At 50.7% G+C, this 20,490-nt stretch overlaps 1 protein-coding gene and 1 long non-coding RNA gene across 6 annotated transcripts in view; one reads left to right on the forward strand and one right to left on the reverse strand.

The window, feature by feature from the left end:
• Positions 1-20,490, forward strand: part of PLXDC1 (plexin domain containing 1) — an 85,918-nt gene that overhangs the window by 48,502 nt on the left and 16,926 nt on the right. For all 5 annotated transcript variants that reach the window (XM_030808250.1, XM_030808251.1, XM_030808248.1 and 2 more), the window contains exon 8: positions 16,912-17,007. In XM_030808250.1, coding sequence (XP_030664110.1) covers positions 16,912-17,007 — 96 coding nt within the window. The remainder of the gene's footprint in view (positions 1-16,911; positions 17,008-20,490) is intronic.
• The window catches only part of LOC115833607, a 34,985-nt gene continuing 27,379 nt past the window's right edge, over positions 12,885-20,490 (reverse strand). The window contains exon 3 of the long non-coding RNA XR_004028991.1: positions 12,885-13,669. This is a non-coding gene — a long non-coding RNA (uncharacterized LOC115833607). The remainder of the gene's footprint in view (positions 13,670-20,490) is intronic.

Genomic DNA, 20,490 nt, shown 5'->3' on the forward strand with positions numbered 1-20,490 from the left:
AGGCGATAGTATATGTAAAGTGTTGGGCCCAATGTCTGGCACATCAGGTCTGTGAGTCCCGTATAAGAATATCTTACTATGGTAGACTTTATAACTCACTATTTTATAATCCAGCAGGACACCTGGTTCTGTAGTGAACAGTGCAGGACTAGGAACAAGCAGTGTCCTCATGCTGGTGTCGCGGGTCAGATGCCACCACAGCACTTTCATACTTTCATGCAGCTTTTGTGACTGGCGACAAAAAGTCACATGCTATAGTGGCGCAGAGTTTCCCCACCTCTACTCGTTTGCACATGCCTCTTTGAGATTTTTGCCATTTCCATGAATTACTATTCTTTTTTTTTTTTTTTTTTTTTGAGATGGAGTCTTGCTCTGTTGCCCAGGCTGGAGTGCAGTGGTGCAATCTTGGCTCACTGCAACATTTGCCTCCCGGGTTCAAGTGATTCTCCTGCCTCAGCCTCCTGAGTAGCTGGGATTACGGGCGCCCACCACCATGCCTGGCTAATTTTTGTATTTTTAGTAAAGACGGGGTTTTACCATGTTGTCCAGGCTGGTCTTGAACTCCTGACCTCAGGTGATCTGCCTGCCTCGGTCTCCCAAAGTGCTGGGATTACAGGGGTCAGCCACAGTGCCCAGCCATGAATTGCTATTCATTATTATTATTATTATTATTAGAGACAGGGTCTCAGGCTGGAGTGCAGTGTCTCCATCATAGTAGCTCATTGCGGCCTCAAACACTTGGGCTCAAGCCATCCTCCCACCTCAGCCTCCCAAGAAGCTGGGGCCACAGGCACATGCCACCATGCCCAGCTAATTTTTTAATTTTTTTTTTTTGGAGAGAGGGACAGGGTTTTCCTATGTTGCCTGGGGTGGCCTCAAACTCCTGGGCTCAACTTAACCTCCCCCGCAAGCCTCCCAATGCCCATTGTGCTGTGATTACTGGCCTGGGTCACTGTGCCCAGCCTATTTACTAATGCATGTCTTTTTTTTTTTTTTTTTTTTTTTTGAGATGGAGTCTCACTCTGTCACACAGGCTGGAGTGCAGTGGCGCGATCTCACTTCACTGCAAGCTCCGCCTCCCAGGTTCATGCCATTCTCCCGCCTCAGCCTCCCGAGTAGCTGGGTCTACAGGCACCTGCCACCACGCCCGGCTAATTTTTGTATTTTTAGTAGAGACGGGGTTTCACCATGTTAGCCAGGATGGTCTCGATCTCCTGACCTTGTGATCCACCCTCCTCAGCCTCCCAAAGTACTAATGCATTTCTTCATCTTCATTTATAAAATTATATTTTTTCATGAGTAAATGTATCTGGTCTAAAATGTAAAAGATATAAAAGGATGTACAGAGATTAGGTTTTTCACCTGCCCCTGAACCCTGTCTCTCAGTTCCCCATCTCTCAGTCTTCCTCCCTGGAGGCAAAGGGAGGGGAAACCAGGGTTCTGGGTTATCTCCAGAGCTGCAAGCCTTCAGGTAAGAGTGTGTGTGTGTGTGTGTGTGTGTGTGTGTGTGTGTGTGTGTGTGTATTTGATAGCATATGATGTCTGTGGTTCTGCACTTGAACACAGTACATCCTGCCCAGCGTTCTGTCTCAGCACACAGTGAGCTGCCTCATTCTTCTCTTTAATGGCTGCGTGATAGTCCATTCCATGGATGGACCTTAATTTAACCTGTTCCTTGGGGGTAGACTTTTCAGTTGTTTTAAATCTTGGGCCACAACAAATAATACAGTAGGTACTTTCATGCCCCTGTGTGAGTATTTCCATACGCTATATTCTCAGTAGTTCAATCACTGGGTCAAAGGGCAGGGGCATTTACAGTTTTGATAGCTGTGGCCAAAGTGGGTTCCACAGAGACTCTGGCACTTTACCCTCCTCATAGGTGGGCATGCCTGTCGCCTACTCTTTTGCTTGCTGTGTGTCCCAAGGCAAGGTCTGGGCTGTGGCTGTCACCATCTAATGAGTTACCTCGAGCCCTCTCAAGGGCTGTGGTGAGGATTAGCTGAGATATCCAAGCACAGAGTACCAGGCACAGTGCCCGGCTTGGGCGGGGTGCCCAGTAAAGGCTGGTTAGCACCCATCAAGCATCTCGCCCCAGTCCACACCTTCACCTGGGCAGATCTGTGGGTGGGGTGGGTGGCACTCAAGGGTCAAGGGGCTGATGAATGGGGCCTGGTTAATTCCCAGCAGGCCAGGAGTTCTTTCCCCTCTTCAGAAATTCACCAGCTTCTTTTTCCTCCACCTTCCTACAACCTCCTTTTCTATTCTTTCTTCCCAATATCTGCCTGCTCGCAGCATTCCCAGCTGGTAAGCAGGCATAGACTTGCTCCCTGAAGCATACCACCTCTCAGCAGGGCCAGCCGCTAGACACCCTTCCCACACAACACTGCATGATATCCAGGGAGGTGGCAGAGGGCAGGGTGTCGGAGTGGAGGGGCATCTGATTTGCATATGCTACTAGAAAGGGGTTTTGTGGTCAAGTTTTTGCTGCTTCTACTTGGGACTAATTCAGCTCTCAGCATAACTAGGGTGGTCCTGGCTTATGGTTCTGGGAGAAAATGGCTCTGGTGGCTTGAGGGCAAAGCGCCCACTGCTAAGCTGCAAATAAGGAATCTCTCCTCCCTGGTCAGCATTTGGGTGGGTTATAGCCTTGATCCATGGGCCAGTTGGCTGGTGGCTGTACCCCAGGCCTAGCCTGCCACAGAAGTGTGGGGCTCGCACCTCACCCTCCCTTCCCTTCTTCTCCGTCTCCCTTTTTAGGGCCCCGTGCCCTCTGTCTCCTTTCTTCCACAAAACTGTCCTAGATGCTGTGACTCATTGCCACCCATACCACATGGCTCCTCATGAGGCCTTTGTGCCCCAGTGGCCTATACTTGGATATAAAGCCGGGCGCGGTGTCTGTCAGACAGCAGGCACCTACTCGATACGTGTGAACGTCCCTCCCTCCTTCCCTTTCTCAAACATGGCCTTGAACTCTTTCTTCTGCGCGTTTCTGATATTTCAGTGCCTTTGTTATGTTGCTGCTACACGAGGAACTGTTTTTTAGCTAGTTAGAGCTGTTTTCCTGTCTTTGCCATATGTGTACGGAGCAGTCTTTGAAACTGCACACAAGCGGCGACAGCAGAAAACTCTTCCTTCAGCTCCAATGTGTGGCTTCCCTTGCTCCCATCCATGGGGCCCTGTGGATATCACCTTATCCTTTAACGCCCAGTTCCAACCCTAGATATTAGATCCCGGGCTGACAGTCAGTGCACCCCACTACAGTTGTATCAGTTGTCAAAATACTGAAATAGTTGCATTCTTGTTGGCAAATTGCTGCTGATTTGAGCCCCCTCGTACCTCCCACGACCCCTCCTGCCCTCCCCTTAGCCCCCTGCGCTCCCAGTCCTCTATCAAGTGTTACAGCCTGGGCTCCAGGACCCGGCTCCATGGCTGCAGGCAGTATCTGCTCTGACTGGTTGGTAAACGCCTGTGTTGAGCCAGTTGTTAAATTGTCTCGGTATCGCCTGATGGCATTAGTTAGCTACAGCTGTATAACAAACTGCTCCAGAATTTAGTGGCTTAAAACTACAACATATTATCTCAGAGTTTTTGTGGATCAGGAAGCAAAGCATGATTCAGCCAGGACCTCTCGTTCAAGGTCTTTCACAGGCTGTGATTGAAGTGTTAGCCAGCGGCCAGGCCTGTAATCTCAGTTCTTTGGGAGGCCAAGGCAGGGGATCTCCTGAGGTCAGGAGTTTGAGACCAGCCTGGCCAACACGGCGAAACCCCATCTTTACTAAAAATACAAAAGTTAGCTGGGTGTGGTGATGGGCACCTATAATCCCAGCTACTTGGGAGGCTGAGGCAGGAGAATCGCTTGAACCCGAGGGGTGGAGCTTGCAGTGAGCTGAGATCGCATCACCTCACTCCTCACACCACTCACCATTTCACTGGGCGAAAGAGTGAAACTCTGTCTCAAAAAAAAAAAAGTGTTAGCCAGGGTCACAGTTACCCCCGTGATGGGGTGGCAGGTGGGGAGGGTTGGGACCTGCTTCAGAGCTTTCATGTGGTTTGGCAGGATTCAGGATTCAAGATTCAGGATTCAGAATTCAGGATTCAGCTCCCCAAGGAGGCCTTCTTTGGCTCCTTGCCTGGTAAACTTCCCCATGATGTGGCAGCTGGCTTCCATCAGAGCAGGCAAGCGAGACAAAAGCAGAGGGCGAGGAAGATGCAAACCAGGGTCTTTTTATAGCTTAATTTTAGATGTAACATCCTATCTTTTTTGCCATATTCCGCTGGCTAGAACCAAGTCACGGATCCAGTCTACACTCAGGGACTGGATTGCACCTAGGTGTGGATACCAGGCAGCCACTGTAGAGGCTTTCTGGGGGCTGTGTTATCGTCTGCCTACCACACTGATTATAATCCTCTTTCCCAGGCACTAAGCTGGACAGTGTCTTGGATCTTCCCCTAAACATTGCAAGTTTGTACATTTGTCCCTTTCTAAATGAGGACACAAATGCTCAGAGAGGTAGAGTGACTTACCCGTGGTCACACAGCTATGAAAGGAAGAATTCAAGTCCAGATCTTCTCCATTTAAATCCTGGAGTCCACCACTGAGCCTTTCTTAGACTGACCCACCCCCATTCCACCCAGAGGAATCTTTTCCTCCTCAGCTCCCCCAAACACCCACAGCCCTGTGTGCAAACTCCCCAGGCTGCTTCTTGGGGATGTTCTTGGTGTCTGTGCCTTATTTCCTTCCCTATCCCGCATCCCGTGTACATTACTGAGCCCACTGTCGGGCAGGGATGTGTCTGTTTCATCTGTGCCTCCCTCACAGGGCTTCTTCCAGGCAGAGTCTCAGGAAACGTGTGCCTGATCAAGCTGTGGAATGAGGGTGAATTAGAGGGGGTCAGATCCCCGGTAGCATCTGCCTCTGAGGCTCCTCTGTGATTCTGGAATGAGAAGCTCCTTTAGAGCAAACCAGAGAGATGAGGGATGAAGGGGGCGGGGAAGCACAGCCCACCTGAAATAGCAGGGAGGCTCTGTCTGCTTTGCAGGATCAGGAGGAAATCTCGGTGGTGGGAGTGGTTGGAGTCTGAATCCAGGTGCTGTGTGCTGAGGTGTTGGGTCTACCTGCCAGGTGAAAGCCAGCACTTGACCCCCAGACACTGCCAGCAGCTCCTGGCCTCGTCCTCCTTCCCTCTGTCTCCTGTTCCTCCTTGTCACTGTCAGATCCGATCACATCACTCTCTGACTCCTTGCTGCCCACAGGTCAGGTCAAAATCCTCAGTGTGGCATTCAAGGCCGGGCACAGCTGGGTGCAGTCAACCACGCAGGCGCATTTCCAAACCCTCCCTCCGCTCACCGCCCTCTGCCTGGGCAGCTCTGGTCTGTGTCCCCTGGGTTCCCTGAACATGCTAAGGGCTGTCCACATTGCTATGACACAGTCCCCTTGTATAAAACGCCTCTTACTCCAATCTTTTTTACTGCTTGGCACCATTCTCCCTCTCCAGCGGCCCAGGTCAGATGGCTGTGCAAGCAACCACTCCGCCATGCAGTGGAATTCACGGCTTCCTCTTCTTTCCCCCGGCACTTCGCTGATCCTTTTTTTTCTTCTTCTTTTCTTTCTAGTGGTGGCAAGAACAAATGCTGATACTCTTAACATAGAACTTATCATCCTCCCCAACTAGGTGTGAATTCCTTGGGGGTTCTCTATGGCCCCCAGCACTGAGCCCAGTGGGCAGGCACTAACACTTTTAGAAAATGAATAACTACAAGAAAGTGGACCTAGTTGCTGGGGTTAGGGCACCGCTGAAGGGAATGGACATAGCATAGACCTTGTCCTCTGCTCTGTTGTGACTCTAGGTGAGAACACGGGCCTGACACCACTTGAGTCTGGGAGATGAGTGTTTTGGAAATTGCATCCTGTTTTGTCAGAGGTTTTTAGCTTACGGGAACAGGCATAAAATTCAGGGAGTCTGGGAATCTTAAAATTGTATATGGATTTTTTTTTTTTTTTTTGAGATGGAGTTTCACTCTTGTTGCCCAGGCTGGAGTGCAATGGCGCAATCTCGGCTCACTGCAACCTCCACTTCCTGGGTTCAAGCAATTCTCCTGCCTTAGCCTCCAGAGTAGCTGCAATTATAGGCGCCCGCCACCACGCCTGACTAATTTTTGTATTTTTTAGCAGAGACAGGGTTTCACCATGTTGGCCAGGCTGGTCCTGAACTCCTGACCTCAGGTGATCCGCCCACCTTGGCCTCCCAAAGTGCTGGGATTACAGGCGTGAGCCATTGCACCTGGCCTTTTTTTTTTTTTTTTTTTTTTATAGACAGGGTCTTGCTCTGTCACTCAGGCTGCAGTGCAGTAGCACAATCATAGCTCACTGCAGCCTCAACTTTCTGGGCTTAAGCGATCCTCCTGCCTCAGCCTCCTGAGTAGCTGAGACTATAGGTGTGCACCACCATGCCCAGCTTATTTATTTATTTATTATTTGTAAAGACAAATAATAAAATAGGGTGGTATTGAATTCTTAGGCTCAAGCCATCCTCCGGCTTTGGCCTCCCAAAGTGCTGGGATTACAGACGTGAGCCACCGTGCAAGGCCTGTATGTGGAGTATTGAAATGCAAGTGGAACATATTCACATCCATGCATTTTTCTGGGACAGTATCCATGGCCCTCATTGGGGTTTAAAATGGGCCACAGCCTCTGCTCCTGGGGAGGAATGGCTTTTATGTGGCTGAGAGGTCAAATGAGTTTGGGTCTCACATTCAATCCGGCAAGCAGGGAATTTGTCTGGATTAGGTTGAGCTGCAGGTAATAGTAAACCCCAAATGATCATAGCTTAAAGGAAACAGAAGTTCAGGAAGAGCCATCTGGTCTGCAGACCCTATGATCACCATGGATAATCCTATTGACCAAGCCCACCTGATCATACAGAATGGGTGGCGTCACTGTCCTCGTGCCCAGGTTTGACTCCTCCCTGCCTGGGGCAATGTGAGGAGGGGAGTTTGATTCCTCACTATTTAGGAATCCCCAGCCACTGAACCCTGTCTGGGGGTAACTCTCCTCCCCCAGGTTCTAAACACTTTCCTCCCCACCCTTGCTAGGCAAGGGGATGGGAGGTGCGATGGGGAGGACTCTTCACAGCCTCACTCCTGGGGGAGAGGGTAGAAGAGGCTGAAAACCACAAGAGTTCTTACCAGTACTTCCTCGTATAAACTCTTCCGCAGGCTTTTCAGCAGAGTCTGCAAAGCATCTTTGGTGAAAAGAAAAGTCATGTGCAATTAGCAGCATCTGTTTGCAGAGGCACTCAAAACACACAGGACAGTGTATCCGCTATGTGGCTGGGGAGACCGCCGGAAGTCAGTATTATTTCCTCTGTTCATTTGCTTAAGAAACTCTTTATTTCATGGTTAGTATAAAAGCAACTTTAGCATTGCCAACATCGAAACTGACAGGGATTCTGAATTAGTGGGATCAGTTAGTGAGGATTTTCTTACAAAGAGCTCCAGAATGTAGCCTGCCCCTTGGCTGGCCCCAAACGGCCTTGGACGGCCCCAACATGCTGGTCCTCCTCCTTTACCGGAACTTTCCTGTCCTTTCCGAGGCAGACTTGAGTCCAGATATGTATCAGGGCCTGAGCTGTGTGTGCCTTCCTGCCAGGCTGCAGGTAAGGGAGGGGTGGGTCCCAGACCGGGCTACAGAAGGGATCTAGGGGCAGCCACATGAGGAAGTGGGGGCAGGAAGAAGCTGAGGATCTGGCCGATTTTGCCTTTTCTGATAAAGGATCCTTTAAAGTGCCCTTCATTGGAAGTTTTTAATCCGTCTGGGGGCCCATCCTTCCCTCTTTTCCCTTCTCACTTCTGTTTTTCCCACTACTCTGCTCCCTGAGTCATTTCTGGCCTCTTCTTTCTCTGCCTTTTTCTGCTTTGCTTCAATGCTGAGGGACCCCCCTACTTCTCCCCATGGGCTGAAAACTCCGTGGGGCAGGGTCCCCTGCTGGGGCTCGACTCATGATTATTGAATGAATAATCACATGAGCCAAGGAACAAAAGAATGCATGAATGAAGACTTTTTCCCAACCCAACCTGTTAGATTTTTTTTATACGGTAACCACCCATTTCAGGTGGGAGCTTGTGGTTCGACCTGTCATCTCCTAACTTCTTCTGGCCAAGCCAGCACTCTCCCACGGGCATCTGGCATTGAAACACAAAGGGACATGCAAACCTCTCGCTTGAACCATTAACATTAGTTGTTTGGGGCCAGGCATGGTGGCCACGCCTGTAATCCCAGCACTTTGAGAAGCCGAGATGGGTAGATCGTTTGAGGCCAGGAGTTTGAGACCAGCCTGGCCAAGATGGTGAAACCCCGTCTCTACTAAAAATACAGAAATCAGCCAGGTGTGGTGGCGGGCACCTGTAATCCCAGCTCCTCGGGAGGCTGAGGCAGGAGAGTTGCTTGAACCTGGGAGATGGAGGCTGCAATGAGCTGAGATTGTGCCACTGCACTCCAGCCTGGGTGACAGAACAAGACCCTGTCTCAAAAACAAAAACAAAAGCAAAACAAAAACAAAAACAAAAAACAACACCCCCCCAAAAAAACAAACAAACAAACAAAAAAAAACATTTCTTGTTTGGGCAGCAGTGTTTGCCAAGTCTGGACCTGAGTATTTCTGAATTTTTGATGCCTGGAAGCAGAGATAAAACAGAATGTCTTAAACTGCCCCAGGTGCTCTGGGGCAGCCTGCGTCTTGGTTCCAGAAAGGATCTGTTGGTCATGGAGATGGAAGTCATTGTCTTGGGCAAGCTCCAGATGTTGGTGAAACAATCCAAAACAAATAACCCAAGTGGGGGACGTAAGGATTCTTTTATTAAAAAAAATAAAAATATCACCAAACCCACACTTGAACAAGTACAAGCTGGCAGTTGAAGTGAGCAAATAGTTTCAATTAGAGATATAGTTCCACCCCCCACCCTCATCCCCCTTTCCGCCACCACTCAGCCTCCCCCACTCTGCTGGAAGGACTGTGTTTTCAGAGGACAGCTGGCGTCTCTGGCTGCAGCCATGTTTGGGGCACATCCCCAACTCTGCCCCCCAGCCTGGATGGTGGGGAAACCCATCCCTAGAGCCTGGTGTGAGGTTTCTAGGAGCCTTGCCTTCCCTGGCTGCCACTTGTGTCTCTATCCTAGAAATCAGTTCCCTTGAAAAGTCCGAGTCTCTATCTGTGCCCCACCCTGAGTCCCTTTGTCCCTCCCATTTCCCCTTCCTTCTGATGAGGGAAAGCTCTGCCCTGCAGCCTTGCAGGTGGAGAAATCCTGAAAGCCAGCTCCCCTCCCGCTTTGGGCTCTAGCTTAGGAGGGGGCATGTCTGGTTTACTGTGGTCTTTCAGGGTTGTCCTTTTGAGAATGGCAGTAATTTGTGGTGGGCTGGGGAGGAAGGGCGTGCTTCCTTTGGGCTGTCGGCTGACGTTATAATAAGTTGCTGAGGTTTTCATGACTATTTGTAACCCATTCATTCACTCACAGTCATTTCTTTTTTTTTTTTATATACTTTAGGTTTTAGGGTACATGTGCACAATGTGCAGGTTTGTTACATATGTATCCATGTGCCATGTTGATTTCCTGCACCCATTAACTCGTCATTTAGCATTAGGTATATCTCCTAATGCTGTCCCTCCCCCCTCCCCCCACCCCACAACAGTCCCCAGAGTGTGATGTTCCCCTTCCTGTGTCCATGAGTTCTCATTGTTCAATTCCCACCTATGAGTGAGAACGTGCGGTGTTTGGTTTTTTGTCCTTGCGATAGTTTACTGAGAATGATGTTTTCCAGTTTCATCCATATCCCTACAAAGGACATGAACTCATCATTTTTTAAGTCATTTCTTAAGGTCCTGTTAAGTGCAAGGCCTGGTGCTAGGGGATGAGGTACAGAGATAAATTCCATGCAGACTCTGTCTTAGCGGAGCTTGTGGTCTGGCTGAGGGAGTGGCCAGGAGAGCAGATATTGACCGAGCAATGTAATGGGGGACACTGGACATTGCTCAGGGGGTTGTAGACTCAGAGCAGGGCCTCGTCGGGGGGCAGTAACTTTGCCTGACAGTGAGGGAAGTCTTCAAGGAGGGGACGTCATTTGAGCTGAGTCTTGAAGCATGAGGCAGTTGAAGCAAGCAAGGTTGACATTGGACTCTAGAACCTATGGCCTCAGGCACCCTGGAAGTCAGGACATGGGGGACCTGGAGTTTCATGTTTATTTTTGATCCCATTGCATTTTGGTGCTGAAGGGGAAGGAGAGATGGCCCCTGGGGGTAGTGAGTGGGGATGGCATGTGAAAGTCTGCTTCAAACTTTCCATCCTCATCTAGATGTTCCCAGGCCCCCAGGCTCACTCAGAGCCCAGGCCACCTTCTCATAGCCATTGGCATCACTCAGGGGCGCCTGCAGCACAGGCGGCCTTGGTGCCACCTCTGGGCAAGTGAATTACAAAAAGGTGCCCATCCTCCAATCTCTGTCAGATCCCACTCGGGCTTGGCAAAGGGTCTTTCTTGTGTCAAAGGGTCACATATGTGTGTGCATATGAGTATGTGCTCATGTGCAGGTGTGTGTGTGTCTTGGAGGGCTGGAGTGTGCACATGCGTGTGCAGGGCTCTGTGGACCCCTCGCCATCTCAGCTTTCCATGGAGGGTTCCCTCCTCTTAGAGCCACAGTGACTCTGTAGACACCTGGCAGTTACTGCCTGATATTTACAAGGCTTGCCACGGGACCTCCTCTCTCAGACTTAGGGTTCTTTAGGAGACAAACACACAATCATTCCATCTTTTGGATTTTGGCTTAATTATTTATATATATATATATATATATTTTTTGTTGTTGTTGTTGTTGTTGTTTTTTAAGACGGAGTCTTTCTCTGTCGCCCAGGCTGGAGTGCAATGGTGCATCTCAGCTCACTGCAGCCTCTGCCTCCCAGGTTCAAGCGATTCCCCTGCCTCAGCCACCCGGGTAGCTGGGATTACAGGTGCATGCCACCATGCCTGGCTAGTTTTTGTATTTTCATAGAGACAAGGTTTCACCATGTTGGCCAGGCTGGTCTCAAACTCCTGACCGCAGGTGATCCACCCACCTTGACCTCCCAAAGTGCTGGGATTACAGGCATGAGCCACCGTGCCCGTAATTTTTAAATAAATTTTTTTAATTTTTAAATAAACAATTGGGCTTGGTAAATTGTAAAGAAAATGTGGCCTGACGGAGTGGCTCATGCCTGTAACCCCAGCACTTTGGGAATTGGAGGTGGGAGGATTGCTTGAGGCCAGGAGTTTGGGACCAGCCTAGGCAACATAGGGAGACCCTGTCTCTACCAAAGAATAAAAAAAAATTACCAGGGCATGTGCCTTTGGTGGGGGAGGCGGAGCTGGGGGCAGGGACTGAAGTGGGAGAATCACCTGAGCCCTCGAAGCCAAGGCTGCAGTGAGCTGTGATTGCGCCACTGCACTCCAGTCTGGCAACAGAGTGAGACCCTGTCTGAAACAAAACAAAACAAAAAAGAAAGAAATGTAAATGTTTCCCTTTGATTCTTTTAGAAACACAAATCAAGAAGCTCTCAGCAGGGGTGTGCTGGAGATCATGTATGCAGCTTGGTGAGAGGCAACTGAACACGTCTCTTCCTAACTCCATGTTCAGTAACTTTTTTGAAAGGGTAGCTGGAAGTCAGCCACCGTGGGAGTATTTACACCACAGAAATTGGCAACAACTGCAAGTCAGGACTCCTCTGCCCCTATCTGCACCCCAGCCCCCAGGCAGTTGTTAAATATTTATCTGCACTTACAACTCTGGTGACTTTCTGGAGCCACAGTGGCTTCGAGCCCTGAGGTTTTTTAAAAGTCTAGCCTCTAATTTTAAAACAAAGACTGTGTGGCTTTGGGCAAATAACGTCCCCTCTCCGATCTCACTTTTCTCCTTTGTAAAGTGGGGAGAGCAGCGATGTCTGTCTGTGCACCTCAGAAAGTTGTAAGGGCAAATGAGATGGTGCAGCTCCAGGGAACCTGCAAGGCTATGAGCTCACGGAGTGCTCTGCACTCAGCACAGCCCCTGCACAGAGCAGGTGTCCGCACCTACATGCTGAAGGAGTCAACAATTGTGCTGCATGGTGACGCTGTGCTCTTGTAGTTTTCTCGTTTAAGTACATGTTTTCCATCTACTTAATGGCTAGGCTTCGTAAATTGTAAAGAGATGTGGCCTGTGTGGTGGCGCATGCCTAGAATCTCAGCACTTTGGGAGGCTAAGGCAGGCAGATTGCTTGAGACCAGGAGTTGGAGAGCAGCCTGGGTAATACAGGGAGACCCCGTCTCTACTAAAAATATAAAAATTAGCCAGGCATGATGGGGTGTGCCTGTAATACCAGCTACTTGGGAGGCTGAGGCAGGATTACTGAGCCTGGGAGGTCAAGGCTGCAGTGAGCTGTGATTGCGCCACTGCACTCCAGCCTGGGTGACAGAGCGAGACCCTGTCTCTAAATAAATAAAAAAATGAAAAAGTAAAGTGTTATACAAAGTTGTATCCATCTATGGGTTAATCTGTCTGAATCTCAGTTTCCCCATTTATGAATGAATGGCAGGACAACTTGATTTTTTTTTTGAGATAGAGTCTCACTCTGTTGCCCAGGCTGGAGTGCAGTGGTGCAATCTTGGCTCACTGCAGCCTCCGCCTCCCAGGTTCAAGCAATTCTCCTGCCTCAGCCTCCTAAGTAGCTAGGATTACAGGTGCTCACCACCGCGCCCGGCTAATTTTTTAAATTTTTAGTAGAGACAGGGTTTCACCATGTTGGCCAGGCTGGTTGCAAACTCCTGACCTCAGGTGATCCACCTGCTCGGCCTCCCAAAATGCTGAGATTACAGGTGTCCAGCCAACTTGACTTCTTAACTCCCTTTCTCTCTCAAGCTGATATATCTGAGTCTCTGCAGCTGTAGTTCATCTCCTCACTCATAAAGCCCACACCTGCGCAGTGCTTGCCTTGGGGACCACCTGGACTCCTCGTCCCACCCACTCTGTCCAGCTGCTTTCCTGAGAAGCAGCAAGTTCCTTGATCTGCCTGGGATGGAAGGAAGGGAGGGAAATGTGGGAGGAGGCCTGGATCTCATTCTAAACCATCCGGCTCCAGTGCAGGAGTCAGGCGAAGGAAGGAGCTGCAGGGCTGGAGCTGTCATCCTCCTGGTAGGAAAGGAAGACCAAGGCTAAAGTCCTCTCCACCGCCTCTCCCCATGGGAGTCAGTGGGTGTGTGTTGGGGGGAGACGGATTCCAAGATAAGTACTCTCTGAGCAGCCCTCAGAGGGGGCGTGGGAAATCCACCTCAGTCTCCAGGGTCCCCAAGCCCATTCACCACCTGAGCACTGCCGTCCCCCACTGCTCCCATGACCTCATTCTCCAGTGGGGGCAAAAGCAAGAAGCAGTAACCAGGAAGAAACAAGGGGAAGCCAGGGTGGGGGCAGTGGCATCCGCATCAGGAGAAGCAGGCAGACTGGACTGTGGGGGCAGCAGAAGAGAGGAGAGGCCTGCAGGATGACGGGTGGGAACAGGGGGTCTGGATTGCCAGCACAGCACCGCAGTCAGGCCACCTCTGTGGGCCTCCTCTCTCTCCACAGCAGCGGGGAACTGGGGGACCCATCAGAGGCTTGCTGACAAGAAATATGCCGTCCTAGAGAGAGAGACAGAGGGAGAAAGACAGAGTAAGGACAGGAAAGAGAAAGCAATGCGTGCCATCCTTCCTCCTCATGTTCAAGTTTATAAACATTGCTTAAGGTGGACTTTGAGGGGTTAGAAGAGGCTGAAATTGCCCTCAGCCACGAGAAGAATAGCAAAAAAGCAGTCTGGGCAGAGAGAAAAGGGGCTCACACGCTTCGAGGGCTCCTGGGGTCCTTGTGCATTGAGTGTCTCCCTTAATTCTCAGGACAACACCGTTTGCATGGCATCACCAGCCCCATGTGTGGATGCGGCTCACTGAGTCCCTCGTCCAAAGTCACACGGGCGGTAAGGGCAGAGCCTGTCTGCCCAGCTGCGGCAACCCTAAGCCTCCTCTCCCTGTGTGGTCACCCTCCGGGGGCCGAGCTTCTTTTCCTCCATGCTCTCATCAGTGCCCCCATCTGCTTTCCCCTTTCCACTCGGCCTGGAGCAGCATCTGGCCCGTGGGTAGCAGGTGCACCCTCCTAGTGGCATGGGAGTGGGGGACACCAGCATTTCAGACATAGACCTCAGGGCTGCAGCTGCTGCTCAGCTCCAGGGGATCTTTACTGACACCAATGCCAGAGCAGTCTTCTTTTCACTGCATGGAATGACATTCCAAGGTCTTGAATGTTTCAGGGGCTGAGGTGTCCTGCAGCAGGGCAATGTGTTGGGAAGAGAGCATGCTTTGGTGCCAGACCCACGGGGGCGCAGTCCTGGGTTAAGTAGGAGGGACTAATTCCAAGGTTAAGGATAAATAAATAATGAGATACAGGCCAGGTATGGTGGCTCATGCCTGTAATCCCAGCATTTTGGGAGTCTGAGGCAGGCGTATCACCTGAGGTCAGGAGTTTGGGACCAGCCTGGCCAATATGGTGAAACCCCCTCTCTACCAAAAATACAAAATATTAGCCAGGTGTGGTGGTGGGCACCTGTAATCCCAGCTGCTCGGGAGGCTGAGGCAGGAGAATTGCTTGAACCTGGGAGGCGGAGGTTGCAGTCAGCCGAGATCATCCCACTGCACTCCAGCCTGGGTGACAGAGCGAGACTCAGTCTCAATAAGTAAATAAATAATGAGATACAGCTGAGATACTGTGTGACCCATGGACAAAGCTCCTCTAGATTCCTTATATAGGAGGGGACGTGGGGGCGGGGCTCCAGCAGTGGCACGGGACGCCCACCCCTTTGTGGATGCCCCTACTCAGCTCTTCTGCCACCTTGGGAAATTTTCCTCCAAACCACCTTCAGCTGAGTGAGAAACGTATGTCTCCACCTACTTCTCGTGATGAAAACCCAATTCAAACTCGCTTAAATGGAAAAGGGGGTGAACGGAGGATACTGAAGTAGCCCAAAGAACCAAAAGAAGAGCTGAACAGTGGGGCAGGTCCTGGAACCCCAGGGCCAGAACACACCAGCACTTCCTGTTTCTCTCCACGAGGTGGCTTCATTCTCTGACTTTCCCCATGAGCCCGGAACTGTGGCCATTCACAGGCTCTGAGCTTGCATCTTCTCAGCTTCATTACCAGAGAGCAAAAAGCCTCTTGGTTACAGTTGAAAAGTCCCAGGGAAGGTCTCTGATTGGTCCAGCTCACAGCCGATACCCAGGCCTGGATCAATCACAGCGTGGCCAGAGAGGCAGGATCATGGAAGAAGATGGCAGCTGTGGTTCAGTCCACCTGTAGGAATGGGCCAGACACAGTACCCCAAGGGGAATGCTGCTGTTTCCAGAAGATGAAAGGGTGTTGGGCAGACCAAACACTGAGTGGCTCTTTCCCCTTGTGGGGTAACTCATTCTCAAAGCTCAACTCCTGGCTATCTGCTTCTTACTCTTTTTTCTTTCTTTTCATTCATTCTTTCTTTCCTTTCTTTTCTTTCTATTCTTTTTTCTTTTTCTCTTTCTTTCTTTCTTTTCTCTTTCTTTCTCTCTTTCCTTTCTCTTTCTCTCTCTCTCTCCCTGTCTTTTTTTTTTTTTTTTTCAGAGTCTAGCTCTTGTCACCCCGGCTGGAGTGCAGTGGCACAATCTCAGCTGACTGCAACCTCTCCCTCCTGGGTTCAAGCGATTCTCCTGCCTCAGCCTCTCAAGTAGCTGGGATTACAGGCGTGTGCCACCACACCCAGCTAATTTTTGTATTTTTAGTAGAGATGGGGTTTCTACTAAAAACCCTGTTGGCCAGGCTGGCCTTGAACTCCTGACCTCAAGTGATCCACCTGCCTTGGCCTCCCAAAGTGCTGGGATTACAGGCGTGAGCCACCATGCCTGGCTGGGCTGCCTGCCTTTCAAAGTTGAAGAAAACCAACCCCAAGTCATGGTTCCTGGGTTGGTATCATGGCCTAGAGAGAAGTATCAGAGCACCTCAGATTGTCATTTTAAAAAGCCTTTTCATCTACAGTTCCAGCTTTTTCCTCCCAAGGGTGTTGTGGCAGGTGTTTCTGTCTTTCCACTCCGCAGACAAGAAACTGAGGTCCAAATGACTTGCCTGAGGTTATCCAGCAAGTTGTGGGCAGAACTAGAACGAACTTGGGTCTCCTGACTCTGAGGTCCTGTGAGAAGTTTCTGCAGGGACCAAAGTAGGACTTGAGCCTGGCTCTAAGCCCTGAGCCTTGCTGGGGCATTTATCCAGGAGGGGTGAGGTGGATGGTGGACAGCAACATGCAAAAGTCAGCCTGTCCATCTGCAGACATTCACAGAGCACTCAGCGAGGTTCAGGACTAGATGATCATGGTCTCACACATCCCCAGCCTCCAAATAGACCCTCATGTCCACACAGTGTGGTGAGTGCAATGGGAGGGGGGCACCTGGCCTGAGCCGGGCAGAGGAGGGAGCTGGCCAAGGAGGGCTGCTCAGGGGAAGTGGCCCTTGAGCTGGATCTGCAAGGATGAGCTAGACAGGAAGAAGGGGTGGAAGAACATCTTGGGTCAGGGGAATAGCAGTTGTGAAGGCGCAGATGCAAGGAGAAGCAAGCACGGGATCCCATTTGTCCTGCCTCCAAGAGCAGCCAGGTCTCTGCGTTGAGTCACTTAGCCTCACACCATGATACTCTCCTCTCCAGGTCCACACCTGTCCCTGTCTCCAGCAGCGCCAACATCATCGTCCCAGGCTGCTGGGTGCACTTACTGCCTTCAGTGGCAGCAGGCTGACCTGTCAGGCTGTCTGGGAAGAGGCCTCGATGCCCTCTGCCTGTGACATGCTCCTGACAACAGGCTCTGCCTCTGTTTCAGAATCTCGGCGAAGGAGCATCTTTGAATACCACCGCATAGAGCTGGACCCCAGCAAGGTCACCAACATGTCGGCCGTGGAGTTCGCCCCATTGCCGAGTGAGTAGGGGTCATTCCACCATCGCGGAAAGAGCTCTGGAGTCAAGCAGACTGGCTTCAGGTCCCAGGCCCATAACTGACGCCTGTTTTGTGCAGCCACCTAACTTTTCGGGGCCTCCGTCTCTCTTTTGTAACCTGAGCCTGATGCCACCTCCCTGCCAGAGATAGGGTAAGGGTGAGAACCACCTAGGTGGAGTTGAGCACGTCAGCGGCAGCTCTGACACTGACGGGTCCATTCCAGGCTTGGGGTGGGAGTTAGAGCTTGATCTAGGACAGCTATTGTTATTCCCACATAATTGAAACCCAGGAAAGCTGTACCTCTGAGAACGCCTAGACTGAGCCCCCAGAAAAGGTGATCCAGGAACTGGATGGGCCTCAGTTTGTCATTGTATTCTCCTTACAGGAGGTGATGCCGGGGTCCACAGGCAGGAGGCAATGGAGGGATTTAGCAGGTGGCCTCCATAAACCATGGGACCCTGGCCCTCTGTACCCCACTCACCCATGCTGAAGGCAGCCACCTGCTGTTGTGGAGCCCACAGGATCCACGGTGGATGCTTTTCAGGATGGGGCTGGGACGGCTGAGACTGCGGGAAGGAGGACAGCATCTTCCTTCTTGTTTTATGAAGGTTTTCATTTCCTCTCCCATCTTGTGGTGCCCCCAGCTTCCTGCTGAAGCCATGGCCTTCTCCCTGCCTCAGTGGCATTTCTTCTTCTTCTTCTTTTTTTTTTTTTTTGAGACAGTCTCACTCTGTTGCCCAGGCTGGAGTGCAGTGGTGTGATCTCGGCTCACTGCAATCTCTACCTCCCAGGTTCAAGTGATTCTCCTGCCTCAGCCTCCCAAGTAGCTGGGATTATAGGCACCTGCCACCATGCCCGGCTAATTTTTGTATTTTTAATAGAAATAGGGTTTCACTCTGTCGGCCAGGCTGGTTTTGAACTCCTGATCTCAAGTGATCCACCCACCTCGGCCTCCCAAAGTGCTGGCATTACAGGCGTGAGCCACCATGCCCAGTGTTGGAATTATAGGAGTGAGCCATCGTGCCCGGTCTTCAGTGGCATTTCTTGCTTCTCTTTACTCCTGCTTCCTCTTCCTTGGAGGTTCTGAGAGCAGGGGGTGGAGAAGGAAGAGGAAGAGAAGGAGGGAGGATCTTCTCGAATGCTAGGCCATGTCTCAGACAGGGCTCAGCAGGTATCTTTCCCTGGAGAACAGGAAGGACTCAGACACCAGGGGGTCACAGGGCTGGGACACTTTAGAGGTAACAGCCATACCCCAACCCTATCACTCTCCACCGGGGCAGAAGGCTCAGGGCCTGAGAACCGGTGTTCCTCGAGGACTGAGGAGCCTCAACCTCAGGCTCTATGATGTGGATAAAACTGCATTTAGGAGCAAGGACATCCAAGGGCAGGGCTGACTGCCTGGGTGGAAGCAGTGAAATGTTTTGGGAATGCATTTCTGGGACACGGTACATTTAAGGCACTTCTCACCCCTCCGGTGAATTTTGTGAGCATTTAATAGCATTCAGGCCATCTGAAATGTTGATGAGAAATAAAGGTCAGTAGGTGTTATGAATACCCCAGGAGGATCCCAGGAGTTTCTCTGTGGCCAGTTTGGCTAGAGTCTTTTAAGGGGCCTCCAAAGTCACTGGGAAAGGCAAGGGCAGGGCTCCCACCTGGATGCAGCTGCTGAAGGAGGGGTAACGCTATCAAGGCTGTGATTTGAGCCCCTGGGAAGCCAGATAGAGAGAAAACTCTCTGCATACCCTGGCTTCTCCCTTACCATTTGGGTGTGGGAAGGACTTGTCCAGGTTACTTCGGAGGGGTGAGTGGCTTATCTCCAAGCCATCGTATTCTGTAGCTGGTCCCTCTTCTAGGAGAGACCCATAAAAAAGTGGCCTGGGGTGGGAGTGAGAGCTAAGGCAGGGGCAGGGGAAACCCACAGTGAGACCTCAAGGCTAAGAGCTCGATCTCTATGTTCAAACAGACCTTGGTTCAAACCGAGACCTCTCACTGTCAGCTCCACGACTCTCTCCAAGCTCAGTTCCCTCCTCCGTAAAATGGGGTAACAAGAGCACTTATATATTGATTCAACATACCATGTGCCAGGCACTGTTCCAGACCCTCTGGATACACAGGGAACAAAACAGCCAGAGAGTGCTCATCCTCCTGCACAGGGCAGCCCCTGCTTCTTTCCTACCTGTGGCTCTTTCCATCCACTCTCCCAGGGCCTTCAACACCACAGCAGACAAAAGGACACACTGCCACCCACTGCCAGTCCCTCCCAGAGTGACTGAAGGTGGCCACACTGTGCCCACACAGCCTCTCTCCCACTCACCGTGGGCTGGTTCCCAGCTGCCATCTTGCTGGGGCTCCATGTAATGCACATTGGCTCCTGAGTTAATGGATCACATGAGAACTCACACAGGAAGAAACGCATGCAATGTTGATCAAATGAGTGGTCATTTTTCTGTTGTTAGTTGTCACTTCTTGTGGCTATCAAGGTGTTCTGTTCTGTTGCTTATGAGCCCTTCCGCACACAGTTGTTCTGGGTGAGTGCCTGTCTCTCTTTGGAATAAAATGCATGGGCTTTGTGACAGCTACTTGCCACTCAGAGGTTATCTGGTTCATTAAAGTGAGTAGCACTGGATTGCAAGTGAACAGCTCTTAAATCCAGCCCACGTGCCTACTGCGCCCCCTGCCCTGCTGCTCCTCTGCCTGGCCTGTGCCAGAAGGGTTCACGCACCCTCCAGCAACCTGGTCCCACTAATCTCTCTGCTCTCTGGCTCTGTCCTGCCCAGGCTGGGCCCCAGCTGTTGCTCCCTCTTCATTCATACTAATTCCAGCCCCTTCACTCTGCGCAGCCTGGTAGCAGTTCTGGCTGCTGCTGGGACCACGTCTGGGCCATTCCCTTCTGGGCTCTGCACATGGGACCTTTCTGCCCTGACTTCTTCTCCCCCAGGAGACCTGTTTTCTCCCCATGGACTGAACATTAGGAATGGGCAGTGAGTGCCCCCAACAAGCACTGGGGGCAACCAGAGCATCTTTTAAAATAATAACTTTTATTGTACATATTTCAGGTATACAGCTTGATGCTATGGGATGCATATAGACAGTGAGAAGGTTACCATGATGAAGCAATTAACATATCCATCATCTCACAGTTACCTTAGATTTTTTGTTCTTGTGGAAAGAGCAGCTAAAATCTACTCATTTAGCATGAACTTCACATACAGTACAATTTTATTACCTACAGTCCTCATGTTATACAGTAGATTCTAGCCTTGTTCATCCTACATACCTGCTACTTTGTATCCTCTGACCTTTAAAAAATCCCTTTCAACCCTTTGACTCTGGGATACACACCTGAAAGTATAATGTCTCCGACTAAGTGAGATTCCTTTGTACGCACTTACAGCACCTTGTGATTTGCCTTCATAGACCTCATGACAGTTCTAATTCTGTAGTGATTGTTCATTATCTGTTAAG

Source organism: Nomascus leucogenys, unplaced genomic scaffold (assembly GCF_006542625.1).
Source record: "Nomascus leucogenys isolate Asia unplaced genomic scaffold, Asia_NLE_v1 Super-Scaffold_285, whole genome shotgun sequence".
NCBI lineage: Eukaryota > Metazoa > Chordata > Mammalia > Primates > Hylobatidae > Nomascus > Nomascus leucogenys.